The sequence below is a fragment of the Echeneis naucrates genome, chromosome 3, assembly GCF_900963305.1.
Source record: "Echeneis naucrates chromosome 3, fEcheNa1.1, whole genome shotgun sequence".
NCBI lineage: Eukaryota > Metazoa > Chordata > Actinopteri > Carangiformes > Echeneidae > Echeneis > Echeneis naucrates.
In genome coordinates, this window is record NC_042513.1 from 19,475,410 (window position 1) to 19,492,478 (window position 17,069).

The 17,069-nt window shown below is 40.9% G+C and overlaps 1 protein-coding gene across 3 annotated transcripts; it reads right to left on the minus strand.

Annotated features, from left to right (window-relative positions):
* Positions 1-76: 76 nt before the first annotated feature.
* aldh1a3 (aldehyde dehydrogenase 1 family, member A3) lies at positions 77-16,369 on the minus strand. Of its 3 annotated transcripts, XM_029497507.1 has the most exons (13): positions 16,231-16,369; positions 16,053-16,157; positions 15,674-15,814; positions 13,141-13,270; positions 9,669-9,730; positions 5,665-5,793; positions 5,127-5,240; positions 4,287-4,389; positions 3,782-3,966; positions 3,201-3,365; positions 1,590-1,747; positions 1,216-1,290; positions 77-1,115 (listed from the first exon to the last, which is right to left on the minus strand). In XM_029497507.1, the coding sequence occupies exons 1-13, from the start codon at positions 16,321-16,323 to the stop codon at positions 1,046-1,048; spliced, it is 1,530 nt and encodes a 509-aa protein (XP_029353367.1). In that variant the 5' UTR covers positions 16,324-16,369; the 3' UTR covers positions 77-1,045. The 3 variants fall into 3 exon arrangements, with proteins under 3 accessions (XP_029353367.1, XP_029353368.1, XP_029353369.1); XM_029497508.1 differs by lacking the exon at positions 5,127-5,240; XM_029497509.1 differs by lacking the exons at positions 5,665-5,793; positions 9,669-9,730; positions 13,141-13,270.
* Between the last annotated feature and the right edge of the window lie 700 nt (positions 16,370-17,069).

The following is a 17,069-nucleotide window of genomic DNA, read 5'->3' on the forward strand; positions in this document are numbered from 1 at the left end:
ATAAATGTTTTGTCATTTATTCTGAGTTCTTTCTACAAAACTATTTTGAGAAAAGAAATGAGACAGACTTGTTCTCCATATGTGATAATACACAACACTCATATATATATATATAGTACTGGGTAAAGGGTTTAGGCAGGTGTGAAAAAATGTAGTAAAAGTAAGAAGGCTCTCAACGCTTTATCATTTAATGATTTAAACATAATATATGTTTTGCAACATTTTCACACCTTCCTAAACCTTTTACACAATACTGTTTTTATAAAACCAACAAAAAAATGTGTAGGGGGGGGGGTGAAGCAATAATATTGTTACTGCTACATTACTAAATGCTACTGGAAAGGTAAATATTACCTTTTCTGGGACAGGAAACAGAGTTCCTTCCAACATTTGAAAGAGAAAACATATTCTCATCAGCAAAGAGAGAACTTATTAAATCCCACTGTCTTAGAATCAGCAAATTACAAATAATAAAGAGATTTTTAATGAGCACACATCAGCTATGCAACAATTACAAAAAAAATGTCTAACCTTCCCACATTAAGGGCTTGACAATTCAGGCAGCATTATAACTACTGAAGGATTTGTGAAGGCAGTATTTGTGTTGGGGGACAGAAAACAGCCTCAGATCTGAGGTTTATTATGTAGCAGTATCTCATTGGCTTCTCAAAGTTTCTTAACATTTCATTTAGATGGATCCGATATCCTCTCATACAGAATTTCAGTGACTTGATAATTGATGGTTAAGTGTGATAAAATGCCTTCAAGGAAGTGCAAAAAAAAAGAAAAAAAGAAAAAAGTAAGGACCTAAAAAATAGGAAGATGCAGCAGGGGTAAGGGGGCGCAGGGTGTGGATCTTAGCAGTACGCTGGAAGAAACAGAACAGAACTACGTGACCAGCTTTCTGGGAACACGAGATCTACACATCTTAGTGGATACGTGTCCATAGAAGGTGTCAAGGTGTCCATAGAAAATGAGAAAAATCCTCAGGTTGTTGTAGAGAACCGCATCGAGGCCTGATGTGAGGGGATTTTCCCAGCTGGGCTCAGATGGTTTCGCTCAGCTTGATGGTCACTGCCTTCACCTCCGAGTACTCAGCCAGAGCATACTCTCCACTGAGAGGACAGACACAGCAAAGGAGGCAGGTCAGTAAACACGCTGTGGACAGATTCGACCGAAGAACGTGAAACAAGAAGGAACACTGATGGTTCTTACAGCTCTCGTCCAATGCCTGACATCTTATATCCTCCAAAGGGCATCTGGGCGTGAAGGGCGTTATAGCAGTTCACCCTTGATAAGAGTAAAATTATCAGTGTTGCCCTCAATCAAATGCAAAGGTCACTAATAAACATTTGTATATGCCGTTGAGTCCAATATGCTGTTTTGTCACAGCTGATAAATGGATGATTGTACGTTGACAATTATTCTCAGAAAACATGGGTCAAAAATTTTTAATGCAATAATATAATAATTGTGGCGCGAACATGTATATATGAGACATTTTTCATCAATAAAGACTATGAACCAGGTGCAGCAGTCCCAAACACAAATGACTTACTCTGGTGTCAGGACTATACACAGAGACTTACCAGACAGTGCCAGTCTCCAGGGCTGCAGACACAGACAGAGCTCTGTCCATACTTGTTGTGAAGACTGCAGACACCAGGCCATACTGTGAGCTGTTGGCTCTCTTTATGGCCTCCTGTTGGCTCTTAAAGCTGAATATACACTGCACCGGACCAAAGATCTGACAGGGCGAAAATATCAGGTTCAGACACGCTTACAGAAAAGTCATTTAAAGCAATCAATGTTTTTTTCCATGCCTAAAATATAACAGAAATAACAGGGAGTTATTTAAAAACAATGATTTCCATTCTTTAATAATGCATACAAAAGGAGTATTGTGAGCCTGTTAGTTGTTATGGTATCCTGGCAGACAGGAATACACAGCTCACAATACTAATGCACATACATGGCACTGTTATCATATCTCCAACTAGAAAAGGATCTGAGCACATAAATAAAAATTGTAGTTCATTTTGTGATGGAAATTTTAATCGGCAGCCCGTGACGCCATCGACTGCTGACCCATACCGAAAATCAATCTGGCGTCTCTGGTTTGTTTCTTACCTTATTTAAATCTCACTAATCTGAAAGAGTGTGTTTCCTATAATAATACATCAGTATTAGTAGTATCTCTTGACATATGGGCATAATAGGACTCTGTTCTCTGCCCCTTGCTTCTCCTTAAATTTCACTGCTTTGCCATATCAGAAGCAGATATCAAATTCATTTCCCTTTTTTTTTATTCAATTGTCATTCATTTCCTTTTTTCACCGTCATAACAGAGATAAAATTCAGTCTTGACTGGCCTTTCATTCGGTGCATCTAATGATGAGCAAAATCCTAAATTTCATAACTGCCTCATCTCCTTAAGCATTTTAATCCACCTGTGTTCTTTGCTCTGAGACCCCACAACTCCTTTCTGTCCCCAGAGTTGAAAAGCTTTTCTGCTTGATGCAACTTGCACCTGGCTCTATGTTAGCAGCTTATTCTGTGATGACTTCAGGCCTTTATCTTTGCCCCCTCTCCCACAAACTGCTGACAACATTACTGTAAACATCTGCAACTCTCAACCACATCAACATCCAGGACGTGCCCCTGTGTCTCTCCTTGTTTCCTCTTCTGGCATTTCATTTACCTCAGGCACTGGTCTGATTGTGACAGACTGGTATTTTGTGATACTGGGCATTGTAAAATATTCTCTCATTCTCTCATACTCACATGCACAAACCATCTTTACATATAGTATCATATACCAATATTTTGGTCCGAAGCAAAACCAAACATCTCAGACATCTTTATGTTTTGACAGCCTATATTTAATTCCCTATCAAAATGTAACTTCTGTTCAGTTCAATGTCTCTCCGACATTGCAGATTATTCAGTTTATATCTGAGGTATATGGTCTGTTAAATGACAGTAAGATCACATATATTCTATAACATCTGAACAGTAACCAAATACTGTATTACTACTGTACAATTTAAGCCAGAAAAAAAGAAGCTGGAGCTGAATTGTGCTGTTGCATCTGAGCTGTAATTAAAGCAACGTTCCGCAGCGTTTCAGGTTTAACTTTCATACACTGAAAACCCTGTCTGTGTCAGGTTCATTTGAAATGTACTGAATCATGTCATAACCTCTTCCTTGGCGATGCGCATATGGTCTTTGACCCCGGAGAAGATGGTGGGCTGAATGAAGAGGCTCTTCTCACCCACAGCAGCTCCACCACACTCCAGCTTGGCTCCCTCCTTCTTCCCGCTTTCAATCAGATCCATAATCTTGTCAAAATGCAGTCGATCAATCTGCAGCGAGCACGGCAGACAAGACAAGGGGAGGAGATGCTTTAATGACACAGACACAAACTCAGTTTTGGCAAAATTAAATGACAAACTAACCTCAGTTTAATTTCTGTTCTGTTTTATTGGAAGTAATGATATTGTAAGAATATCATAAAAAGGAATATCTTGTTGTACTGAACACTTCAAACTAAAAGCTGAGACCAAAAATCATTCCAAAAATGTTTACTGAAATAATAAATCTAGTGAGAAGGAAGGCAGTTTTCCCATTGATTTAAATACAATCTGACTTCTTGAAACAACCAGCAGAGTTGCCCCCTGATGGTCATTAGACAGAATACAGATTTAAGGCTCTTCAGGATTGGCTTCACCTGTCAGACCCAGATTCTGAGACACTTTATTGGACAGTCCATGTGTCCTACCTGTGGCCCTTGTGTGGTCTGGGGGTCCAGCGGGTCTCCAATTACAGTCTTCTTGGCATTTTGGATGCTGCAGCGAACAAACTCTTCATAAATACTTTCCTCCACAAAGACCCGTGATGCCGCTGTGCAGCACTGACCCTGGTTATAAAAAGCTCCTTTCTGGGTTTCCTCCACAGCTAGTTGCACTGTATGTACATGCAAACACACACACAGATACACATTCAAAGTGAGTCCGAACTGATCCACTAACTGTTAATCAGTTGAAGCATTAAGACGCCGGTGGGTGCATTTTACAGTGACAGTGAGAAAGAAGGAGGACATGCTTGAGTCATGGCTTCAGAATTCATATTGGGAGATAAAATACTGAGGACGTCCATCAGTGTCATCAAAGACAACAGAAGCCGTGATCTTAACAATATCTCCCACATTCCTCACAATGACAAAAAGGAGCGAGAGCAAGAGAGAGAGAACGAGAGAGAACGAGAGAGAGGGCGGGTTAACTTACGGTTACAGTCAGCAAACACAATGGAGGGGTTCTTCCCTCCCAGCTCCAGAGTTACTCTCTTCAGGTTACTTTTGGCTGCAGCTTCATTGATCAGCTGGCCCACCTGCATTTAGGAATTATACCACAATGGTTTATAGATAATGTTGACAAAAAAAAAAAAACAAGTAATAGAACATAGGATTCTTCAGATACAGTCTCAACTGACCCTTTTTCTGTGTTAATGAACAATATCGAGAAACAGAATGCTATGAAGAGTAATCACTTTACTAAGCTACTTAATTTAAGATGATCTTTTTCTCTCTCTATTTTTTTAATTCACTTTTTTCTCTTTTTATATTTTTTTATTTCTCTTCTCTCTTTCAACATGGAGAGGAAATAGCCTGTAATGTTCATATATTTATGGATAAGTGGTTTGAATGCATTTGAAAATGCATTTCCATTGTTGAAAATGTTTCAATAGACCAGGAACGAGGAGAGGAACCCGAAAACTTTCCTGGTGTCTCAGCCTCACTCTCTGGCTTGAAGTTAACTTCCTGTATGATAGTTCCAGGTATGAGAAAAAAAGGTCTCGCCACTGGGGGATGTGGAACTATTGAGGTTGTCGCCGTTAGGGTGAGGAAGAGAAATGTCATCAGTTTTATGTGGTCTAAGTTCTAACTCAAAAACACAACCAATAAATAGTTTCATCCCATAGTCAAATATTTACTCGATTGTTTCTGAAACCTGTTTGGTTTCAGAACAAAGAGACAAAGAACTGGCACACGTTATTCAGATGGCAGCTGTATTAAACGTCAAGATTTCATTCAATGTCAAAATGTGTGTCTTTATCCTTTAACATACCTCCATCGAGCCAGTGAACGCCACTTTGTCAACATCCATGTGGTTGGTGATGGCTGCTCCTGCTGTTGGTCCAAACCCTGGAACAATGTTCACAACTCCAGGAGGGAATCCTGCCTGAAATGGAAACAACAGAGAGCAAGGTCATGATGGGAATCACCAGGATGTAATATCCAAGATCCTTCCAATTTGACCTTTTTTTCTTGTATCTTTTTGATTTGTATCTTGTAGAAATAAAGGCATACTGATAATTGTGCCACATCGTGCGGTACAGGAACATTTTCACATACACTTCAATAGGATGTGACTTATTTTTGAAACCAGTCGAGCTGACCTCTGGTGGACATTGGATAGAATGCAGGTTTAAGACGTTTGAGCATTATCTGCACTTTAGGCACCCAGCGTATACGTCCACTTTTAAAGACAGTCCAGACTGTAAATGTAACTCAAGGGAGCTGTCCATGAAGCAGGATTTACTATAAAGCCAATCACAATCCGAGGATTATCTGCGGTTTTCACTTTAAACCTGTCTGAGCCACACCTCTTTGATGAGCGATCCAACGTGGAGGGCTGTGAGGGGGGTCTGCTCTGCTGGTTTGATGACCACTGTGTTTCCGCAGCTCAGGGCCGGTGCGATCTTCCATGTGAACATCAGCAGAGGGAAATTCCACTAACACAGACAGAAGAACGAATGTTAGCTCAGAGTTAGTAAGTATGTAAGTAAATAAAACTAGCTCGAAGTTTCTTTGTTGTTGTTGTTGTTGTTGTTGTTGGATTTGTTTTGTCTTTGACTCTCCTTTCATTTCAGATCTCGCTGTCCTTCTGTGTGTATATAATGATCTATTTTCACATGCTCCCTGCCAGATTGTCTTGTGTGGTTAAACTAAGCTCTCCGGCCTTCCAGATAGATTCTGTTTCTCCTGTTTTTTGACTTTGCATGCTTATTGCCCAGACCTTGTATTCCTGCTTGCCCATTTTTTGGGGGATTTATTTGCCTTATTGCGCTCTCCTCCCAGTACTGACCCTGCCTGTGCTGTTCCAAGTAAACGTCCTTGCTACTTCCTGATACTCAAGAGGTTTTAAATGTGTGTTACAGGAGTCATCACATCATGTCACTGTCTCTTTCGTACAAAAGCCCAACAATGATGGTTAAAAAGGGATCTTAAGGTCACAAAATTTTCACATTCATTCAGTTAAACACAGTCACATGTGAGTCCCGCAACAGTCTGATATTTCTAACCTTGGTTAAGAGCACCTTAGTAATTGTGATGGGTCTCAGGTGCTGCTCACTTCATTCAGATTTACTCTGCTATTTCTGGAACAGGGGAATTTGAACTTAACTTTTGAACTTAACCTTTGGGCCACCAGACTACAGCCAGAGCCAGAACACATTGAAGGATTACCTTTCCGCCTGGCCTGAGAGCTATTTGGGAGGAGCTTCTACGTTACCTTTCCTAGGTATGGATAAACAGAGGAAGGGATAGCTCAACACCAGCCAGTGTCGAGAAATTAAAGAAAGCAGCAGGCTTTTTGGTACCTGCTCTCATTGTAAGACAACCAAATCACACTGAAAATTTCTGCTGACCTTCTACATGTATTAAAGTTTCTAATGTAAACAGAAGCTTATTCCTACAACTCTGGTATAAGCCACAGCTACAGCCATTTCCAATGGAAATAATAACTAATACACAAAAGCTGCAAATAATCCAAGAAACACTACTTCATCAGTGCTTCGGTTCTCTCCGTTAAATCCATTTTATCGGTGGGATGTTGGTGGACAGTATACAAGACAATAAAAGGAGCTCTAAGGCATCAGGACTGGAGATGATTCAAAGTAAACAAATTTCCAAAGAGACGACATTTATTTTCCAGATGCTTGTTTCCATGTTGGAAACCAATGGACAAATAATTGGGCACTCAAACCCAAATTACACAGCAATATATGTGAGTACGGCATGCTTATTGTTTAGGCATTGTTAACTTTTACAACACTTTGGAAACCATCAGCACCATTAAGGGATCTTGGGATCACAATTCAGGAGAAAGGTTTCCTGTTTTCTTCTGACAATGAGTCATGCCGTGCGTGTGCCAACAGTACTTTTTACTAATTGCCCAATGTTCTTCAGTATAAATTTCACTTTTATGTTATAAGGTCTCATGTCAAACAACAGATGTTTTGTTCCTTTGTTGCCAAAGCAACATTAGAGGTTACGGGCTTATGTTAAAAGACAAAAAGTGAATGGCTGTATTCTGTCATGATGTCGAAATTATACTTGTGCGTCTGTCTGGATCGTTGACAAAGTGAAACACAATACAGTGAAACACCAAACACTGCCCCACCCTAAATCTGATGAAGTTATTATCAAAAGAAAAGAAAAAAAAAACAAAAACATATATTCCAATGTGTGAAAGTGAATCCAAGGAGCACAGGATTAAGTCTGAGAGTTCCTGTAAGAACAACCCTAAAGGGATTAGCGGAGAGGAGGTCTTGTTTTGGGAGAGCGAAGATTAAGATAAGGTTTCTGGTGCACACTGTTTGATTTTATCCTCACTTCCAGACAGTCCTGCTAATGAGTACAGTTGCCCTGTTCCTGCTGCAAATTTATGATCAGTGCTTTGGAAAGTTAAGCTACGTCTACAGTGGTTAGTATAGTTCCAGGACAGCCAGAGAAGGCAGTGTATATAATGGAGGCTTTCACATAGAAACTATAATGTGCTGACATTCAGTGCATTCAAAGAGCACTCTGAGATGGGTCTGTGTGTCTGTGTTGTGTAAGATGGGATGTCCATAACTTAACTGCATTAATAGAGCTGGAGATGGTGTGATAAATCAGCTTTGATGCTAATTTGTCTGAGAGGAGACTAACGAGCATGTGCAGTACAATGAGCTTTTTGCCATATGCAAAGGCTGAACTGTCCCCGGACAAAAAGATTAGAAATATAAACTAAAAACCAAGTTCTTTGACTGGTCAGTGCATTAAAAGGTGATCCTACAAATTGGTTGTAGGCTAATTGTGAAGATGTGTATAAGAAGGGACACGAGCATTTGCTGTGTCTGTGGAAACGAGACTTTGGTGATCTTATTTTACGGTGCTTTTGTTAAATAATTTTTATCTTTGTCTCTGTCATCATAGTTTGGAAATCTGTCTTTAAACATTAGAAAATCTCTCCGTCAAATCGTTAAATGGTCCAGTAGCCGACTGGTGAATCACAGCTTAACGCAGACCATGGCAGTGGAGAGCTGGCTCCATTTTAATGGTTGGATGTAATGATGCAGGGTCAAGCAGTATAACATCATTTATTCTGTCACTCAGATAGAAAAACTTGTAGTAATTTACCCACTGACTTAATTATTTTCTCAAATTACTTATTTACTGTGTTTTTATATGTGTGTGTATGAATGCTTGTTTTTAGCGTCTTTGTTGCATCGAATGTGTTTCATATTTGTACGTATGTGTAAGTACAGTAACCTAACCCTCATCAAAGCTGAGTCACCAGATCTGTGGAAGAATTAAAGAATCCGAATATGGCAGTTTACTCATGTATCGGGGCTGTGGGTGCGAAAAAGAGAGCGAGAGAGAACTCTGACATTTTTGAACCCAACGGTTCACATTTTCAGAATTTAAAGAGTCATTCTGAATGTGTATCTTGATCTTAGAAATGTTTCTCTTGGAATAGATGCGTTGAGCAAAAACGTTTTTTACTGTGTCTCAGGGTGTCATGTGTCCGGGGCTGTGCCAAAAATGCCACACAGCCCAGCTCTGCTCCGGGAGCTTGGCCCTATCTATGCACTGATCTGAAGGATGAAACGGATACGCTCTTACTCTGGAGAAGACATAAAGAGCAATCGTGTTTTCCCCAAATAACAGAGCATGCCTATAACTCTCTGATGAGATACTTAAAACACATGCATGGTGATTATTAACCATATGGTGACATGTGAAGGGAGCAGAAAGAAGCTGGCATTGCAGCAGTGTGTTGGATTCTGAGTCCCGAGGTTGTAAATGGGATTTTTTTTTTAAACTTTACTAAGCCCAGATTGTATTACAGCAAAATATGACATCCTTAGACTCCTTCTACTGTCATCTTCAACACTGAATCACAACACACACACACACATACGCAGTTGACACACGGTTGTGTCAACGTCACTTCAGAGGACATTCACTAACTTTCAGTCATTTTGGCTTATTTATCATTGGGGTTGTGCCAGGTGCCACCCAGTGGGTGAACTGTACTACTACACAAAAGTGCACTTGGTCATCTAACAGCTGAAGTGTGAGCTGGACCTGTTTGCAGGAATACAGTAGATCAACAATCAACTCTGTGGAAAAATGAAGCTCCAAACTGAAATTTAAACCTGAACTTATCTACACTACATAAACTACAGAAACTACATAATGATTTTCATTATGTGCACTTGCTTTTTGTCCACACAAATCTATAGCAGTTTGATTTATTGTTTTTTGCAAAGATTCCTTTCACACAAAGCAAAGTAATATGACCAGTAAGGTTCATTCCTATCATAAGTAATTATTGACTTACAGGAATAATGGCTCCACACACACCGACGGGCTCGTGTTTGGTTAAACACATGAAACTTTCATCTGGGAAAACAAACAAACAAACAAAAAAACAAAAAAACGATTAACAAAACTTATACACACATAATTACTGTGTTACAGGTTCCACTGTGACAGACGAACAAACAGCATCACTGACGGCTTTGAGAGGAGCCCCACTGTGAGCTGCTACTGTTTTGAAACCTCCAGGTTGTCATTTGTCTCTCGGGCATCTGATAGGAACCATATTTTGAGGAGAAGGTGGAGCTGAGGAAGAGTGAGGGCTGGATCTAACCTGCTCTGAACTCTATTCTGATTTTTTTGCATGGCCAGCCACGTCCTGATTCATCTCCTGATTTATGGTCTATATTCCACTAAATGGGAGGATAATCTAAAAAATTAACATCATGGTGTTTTTTTATATATTTGGGGGACACTTTTATGTGTTTCTCCCAGGAAACAGAAAGAAAGATATGAAGCAAAGTCAAACTCAGGACACTGTGTTTTTATGGCATGTGCTCTAACCACTCAATCACCAGAGCCACTGGAACAAACAGCATGTTTTGAAAAATGTAAACTATAGACTTAGCCCATAAACTCATTATTCATTCATCCTCCACAGGATGTTAGCTACTTGTATCGGTCTTCATTTCTGCTAGTAATACTGGAACAGCTTGTTTAAGTCAATGTGACAAAGCTCCCATCAAAGAAGATAAGACAGGGGCTCCAGGGGGAGGTTGTGTCATAGAGTCGCAGTCTGTGCAGGGAAGAGATTGGAAAGTGATGTTGGACATAACACTGAGTGCTGAGTGCTCCTCTCTTCCTTTTCCCAAAAACCAGCCAGCATTGCGCTGACGACCAAAGTATATATTTCAATGAAGTTTCCCTAACCTGAGCAGAGGTTAAACACATGGTGCTACCAGATTATTAAATGGATTTATGTCACTCATAATGGTGAGGTAGAAACAGGGAGATGACCCTGATGATCATCGTGACCTTCTCTTCAACCAGATACTTTCCCATGATGGAGGAAAGCTGGGCATCAGTAAATGCATTCATTTCAGAAAATCGTAATGATTCATAAGCATTTACCTCCATCTAAAACCTATTAATACACAGCGTCACAGCTCAGTCTCCCTGTGCTTCTTGACTTTACTTAACTTGCAGTATTTCTCTTGTATCGTTTAATCCTCAGAGACCAACCCCGACAACTCAGGCCAGTACATGGATGTGTCAGAGGCTCAGCGCACTGACCTTCTCTGGTTTCCCGTGTGACTGATCACAGGCTGAATGACTCCCACACAGCAGGACTCATCTCCAGCTGCCTTTATCTTTGAGTAACTGGGTGAGTCCATGTTATGCTGCAGCTTACTGACGGTAACATGCAGTCAAAGGAGGGGGGGTCCTCAATCAGAGCGGGCTGAAGTGTGCTACTATCATGAGCTTCACCAGAAGCTTGTTCGTTCACACTGAAATGCTTAACCAGCAGATTTCAGTTGGTTGATTGCTTGTCATGGACCATTCTTCTTCATCATTATATATTTTTATTTGACACATGTGCTCCATATATTCAGCCGCTTCTACAGATAGTAAAAAATGAGAAGATAAATCATTAGAAGTCCATTTTTGTTTTGTTTTTTTTGGAACAGGACGATCCTGGATAGTATGACTTTTTTCCACCAATTTTCCGATATTGATCAATAATGTTTTTTACACAACTGTTTAAATGATGAGGTCTTTTTTTTTTCATATAAAAAAAAAAAAAAACAAACAAACCCTTGCACAGTAAGTTGTGTGTTCTATCAGATATTGTCTTGAACGGATTTTACCAATGTTGGTGTTGGTTGTGTCAGTTTACTGGTGGATTTGCAGTTACCACCAAGAACATCCCTCCACAGCCTTCGTGTGCTGGACTTAACCTCTGATGTGTGCTATAAAATTTTTTTGACTTACTGTGATATGCAAATGACATTCTCCAAACTAAACAAAATTAGTATTGCATATCAAAGTGCGACTTCTCTTTCAGGGCGGAGATGAAACCCAAGCTTATTCAATTTATTCTACAGGACTCCAACTTCATTAAAACAGAAAATGAAAACTGCTTGTTATGTCTGAAATCCCGGTGATTCAGTCACAGTCAGCACAACAAGTGAATGAAAGGAAAAGCTAAATTATTTCTCATCTATCTCCAGCAGTTTCTGGTCAGGCTTTCCTCAGCTGTGATTAAAAACATTTTTAATCCTAGGAAACAAAATTATTCGCAAACGGAGGAGGTTTTGTCCGCTAAATAACTGCCTGTTTGTACTTCTACACTTACAGGTTGATTTTAGATTAATCAAATATAAATAAGTCATCTAAAAAGCAGTTCTGCCACTATGGCTTACTTTTACTGTGAGTCAGGTAGTGGGACCACTCCATTCTAAAAGTGGAGGTTACTGGCTGCTGGTTTGCTTAGGCGTCGAGCCAACACTGATCGCTAATCCTCACAGACTGTTGCACCTCACTGATCACTATCTCAGCCTCTTCCTCCTCCTTTTGTCCCGCCACGCCGTTTGTCTCTCACCACTCTATTGGGATCTAATCGGGAGGAAAAGGCAAGCGTGTTTTGTCTATATGCTCTCCTGCAGAGGCAGAAGAGACGCAAAGTAGGCTCTGACAGGAGGGGGAAGTATTAAGACTCTGAATTAGGTACCACCCAGGGATGCAGACAATCCTGAACCAGGCCAAGTCACTTGCTCTGCAGTAATTAAGTTGTTTCTCAGTGGAGCCCTGGTCATGGATTCCCTGGCAAAAAACAAAAAAATCACCCCATCGATTCTGGAAACTCATCTTGTTCACTTCTAATTCTATCGTACTGCTCTAAATTATTTTGTTTATTCATTTGTAGTCTTTATGCATTATTTTGTGTCGAGAAATGTGTTTTTTCACAAATGTTTTGATTGAATATATACCTGAATAAATGAATGAAATATTAGAAGCCCCATAAAGGCGCCTTCTTCTTTACTTGCACTTCGCTCTGTCGCATTAAGACAATAATAAAATAACAACTTAAATGAATGACTTTGTGATGTGAGGCCAAATCATTCATTTGTGAATGTTTTACTAATTTGAGGTCACAAAGTTATCTTTTCTAATTAATGTTAAACTGGTCAAGCTAAGATCCAACACGGCAGCAGTTGGTTTTCACCACAAGTTACAATGTGCTGTGGCAAATGTGTGTGAGAAACAATCTGGAGATTGAACCAAAAAGCATTTTATCCATTTGCTTCAGTCTCATGTGAAATGTAATAGCTCAGATCCACTCAGTCACATATCACCATCACTATTATTCCAGATTTACACGCACTGCCGCAGTGAGCTCTCAGGGCCTGCCCGGGGAGGATTTCCTCCCTGTAGAACCAGAAAGTCCTCCAGACAGCACACAGAATCTTTGTTGGCCTGTTACACACACTCACCTACGGGGAGACTCTTGCCGTGGATCTTGTCGGCCCAGCCTGCGTAGTAACGGAGGGTTTTGATGCTGCCGTCCAGGTCAACAAAGAAGGACTGCAGGAAGGGCTTCCCGGTGTCCAGAGTCTCCAGTGTCTGGCAAAGCAGGTAAAGTCGTATTACATCTCTGCAAATGAAATCCTCAAGTCTTTGACAAGCAGTAAGTAATAAAGTGAGATTTGTTATTAAGGTGTCACTAAAAATAAAAATGCTTCAGGATCACTCTTCATTCTTTGTAATTCCTCCTCATACTCCAGTTAATGGGGGAGATTTTTGCCAGCGATGAAGCAGTGTTAACGACAGAATATTTTCAACTTTTATTATTTATGCATGTTTCAGCTGCAGTGATTTGACCTCGTAAATATTCTCTAGACTGGAGTAATTCCTTCAGAGGCAAAAAACATTCAGTGTTTTACAAGAGCATGAAAGCTGTTGGAAAAATGCTGTTGGACAGAAACTTCCTTTCTCTAATTTTGACTGTAGATGAACACACAGGTGTCCTGAGCACTGCAGGATGATTCGCATCAGTTTCCGTGTGACTACCAAATGAAGTGATTTATATCAGCTGAACAAGCGTCCACTATCTCTGATCATCTGACTACATCATGTTCATGCATGTGAACCACTTATAGGAAGGGAGTACGGAGTTACCATGTTAGGGACATGTTGAACAATCCACAGAAAAAAATAAAAAAAAAGTCGAATAAATCAAAGTAATATTTATGAAAGTATCTATAATTTTCTGCGGCTCCCAGGCCTCTTCTTGCACATTACCAATAAAGTTTGTGCTGGCCATCAACAAACTGCTTTATTACCGGGAATGTAATATGATGTTATGTCTGTTGGTTCCAGATGTAATGGAGAATTAATTTAGGGCCTAACAAAGGTAGTGAGTTGTATGAGTCTGGCGAGTTCATTTCTCTGCAGAGCCAAGGGTGGTGCAGTAGGATGCAAGCCAATGTGGTGTACAGCGTTTTTGTAAATAAATGTCAATAAGCAGAGGCAAGCAATGCTGAGTTTATAATTTATCACGATATAGACTAATAATAACTAAATGTGTCAGCTAAAGTCTATGGTCCTCTCCAACATCTAAACAATGGATAATAGATGGAGCATAATTTCATTATAAAAGGAAAAATAGGAAGAAAGTTAAGCTCTGTGGCTCAAGAAGACAGTGAAACCACCGTACCACTTTACTGTAGCTTTAAATGGCTTGAATCTGGACCTTATTTCCTCAAACATAGCTGGGAGTTTAGTGTAATTTGCCATACCCTGCACACTACCACTCCAGAGCATGTTTGCAATTAGCAGTCACATGCAATCTTGTATCATTACTTCATTCTCATCTGTAAGGGTTCATTTACAGATCTGAGTCTAACTGCTAGCTGGCAGCTAAACAGAGTGAACAAGGCACAGCAATGAGGATTTCATTCCAAACAATATCTGAGAGAAAGGGAGAGTAACATCCAGCAATCATTACCGAGAGAGCGAGAGTGACTGGGGTGGGGCCACACTGTCATGATGTCATGCAATGATATAGGCCAATCCCTGATATGAATAAGTCAGTGCTATGACAGCACATGAACAGCTGCAGGAAAATCCCACTAATTTGTTGCATATGAAACTGAACTTGTTCCTATAATTGAGATATATTGTTATGAATTACATCTGAGCCACAGACACAGTGTCATTCAGTGGAAACACATAGAATCAGTTATAGACTGGACACTATCTGACTAGCCAGTGTTTGTCCTCGTCTGGGTTTATTCTTATTCTGCCACACTGGAAAAACTGTTCTCACTATACATACGTTTGCTGCCGCTATGCATGTTCCTTAATGCCTCCAATCCTCTCGTGCTTTCCCGTTCTATTTCCAGTTTATGCCTCCGAGTGCTATTTCTACCTCGGTGCATCTGACAGGAGAGACTGTAGTTTTTACTCCTTTCTGTTTATCTATCATCTACTAGTGCTCCGGTGACTTTGTTGTAATGAAAACATTGCGTCCTGTTTAGCAAAGAAAACTAAACCCAAAGTCTCTCACCACTTAGACTCAACAAAAAACTGACAAAGCCGATTACAAGTTAATGTTACATATAATCAAATAGTATTATATATAATAATATCTCGATCATCCAGATCAACTGAAACTTTGGAGACTTTACGTAAACGTTTCTTATAATGTTCATAACTTTTGTTGGTTTAAAAAAAAAAAAAAAAGAAGATTTTAGTGGAGTTTTTCAGCAAAATCACTTCAGCCCATAAAGAAGTCAGACAGTAACACGTTTTCACTAACCAATGAATCCATGCAATATGTAACACTGATGCACTGTGTCATGTTTTAATCAATAAGCTTCTGGATCATTTGACTGAGCCAGCTGCAGGAAAACTCACACTTTTTTTTTTTTTTTTTTTTTTAGTGAAGAACCACTGAACAGCTTATGTTGAAGGAAAAATCAGAGAAGCAGTGATGCTGGGAGTGACAGACAGATATGAACCCACCGCCAGCAGGAGCCGGTCCCTCTCCATCAGGTCGGCCAGCTTGTGCAGCATCCCGCCCCTTCGGGACGCGTCCATCCTCCGCCACACGGAGCCCCTCTGCACGGCCGCCTTGGCCGCCTGCACCGCCCGGTCCACGTCCTCCTGCCACGGACAGAAGAAGAGTCAGATCTGCTTCACAGCAGGAAAACTCACAGTTCTTTTGGTCATGCTACTCTTTAAATGGTGAAGATGGAGCGTCCTGTCAGACATCCCTGCTGACTGAAGTTTGGCGGAAGAAAGAAAGAAAAGAGGCAGATAATGTGAAAATGGGTGTAAATTCCTCAGTGGTAGGATCTGCCCCAGGTTTCATGGTGAGGCTGGCTTGTGTGGTAGATCCTACCTTGTCCGCCTCCTCCACATCGCAGATCTTGCCCCCTGTGGCCGGGTTGAAGGTGGGAAACGTCCTCCCTGAGCAGGACCGCTGCCACTCATTGTTGATGAAGAGCTGTGGAGAGAGGAGAAGTTTGGACCTGACAGCAGCTCCCAGCATCAGCTCAGCCCTCTGGACGGCTCTCTACCTTGCTGTGCCGGATCTCCTGGACCTTGACGGGCTGAGGCAGAGCTGGGATCCCCGCAGTCACTCCGTTCCCTGTTAATCCGTTCTGTGCCATTCTAGGTCAATGCTCGGACGGCTCCGTGGACCCAACTATGTCAACTCTTCCCCTGTGTCTTTATAAGAATGCGGGACTCCTCCCTGCTCACGCAGTGGTTGAGGAGAGCCAAGCTCCACCCCTATCAAATATCAAGGGCCCTTATCTGAGGGGAATCTGGGTTTTGCACCACCTTGGAAACACCCTGTGACATGTATAATGTGTATTACTAATGCTTTGTAAATAGTGGGATAGGATAGGACTGTGTGGCACGCCAAGGATCACTTCATCTCGCTCTGTGCCTTCACACGCTGATGAACGCTATGAGAAAACACTGATTTGCTGCCAGGCCAGGTCGTCTGGCAGTGCCCCGGTGCTTGGGACGCAGACCCTAGGGTCCTTTAAGTTCCACAGAGCCATCATGGAACATTGATTGTTCCACCACGTCAGCCAAAATGGGCCCGTCCCTCCTCAGTTCACAGCTAGTGATGAAAAAGTTAAAAAAAAAAAAACAAAAAAAACAACCCAACTCTGTGTATTTTCATTGTCACTCCAGCATGTATCCAAGAGGTGTGTGTGTGTGTGTGTGTGTTTGGGAGGGACGGGGACCTCTCCAATAGCAAATGGAGAGTCAAGAGTAAAAATTTCACAGCTGAATTATTTGGCCGCCGCAATGAAAGCAATTAGACGGAATTCATTCTGCTGCACAATATTTACATCGCAACACAGCAGCTTTGATCTGCTGCTGTCGGCCTACTTGCACTGAC

Excerpts from the sequence above, each read along its gene's own strand:
- aldh1a3 (XM_029497507.1), bottom strand. The coding sequence starts at position 16,323 with ATGGCACAGAACGGATTAACAGGGAACGGAGTGACTGCGGGGATCCCA. Across the intron at positions 15,815-16,052 it reads ATGTGGAGGAGGCGGACAAG|GAGGACGTGGACCGGGCGGT; the intron begins GTAGGATCTACC and ends TGTCCGTGGCAG. Across the intron at positions 1,748-3,200 it reads TGCGCATCGCCAAGGAAGAG|ATCTTTGGTCCGGTGCAGTG; the intron begins GTTATGACATGA and ends TCGCCCTGTCAG.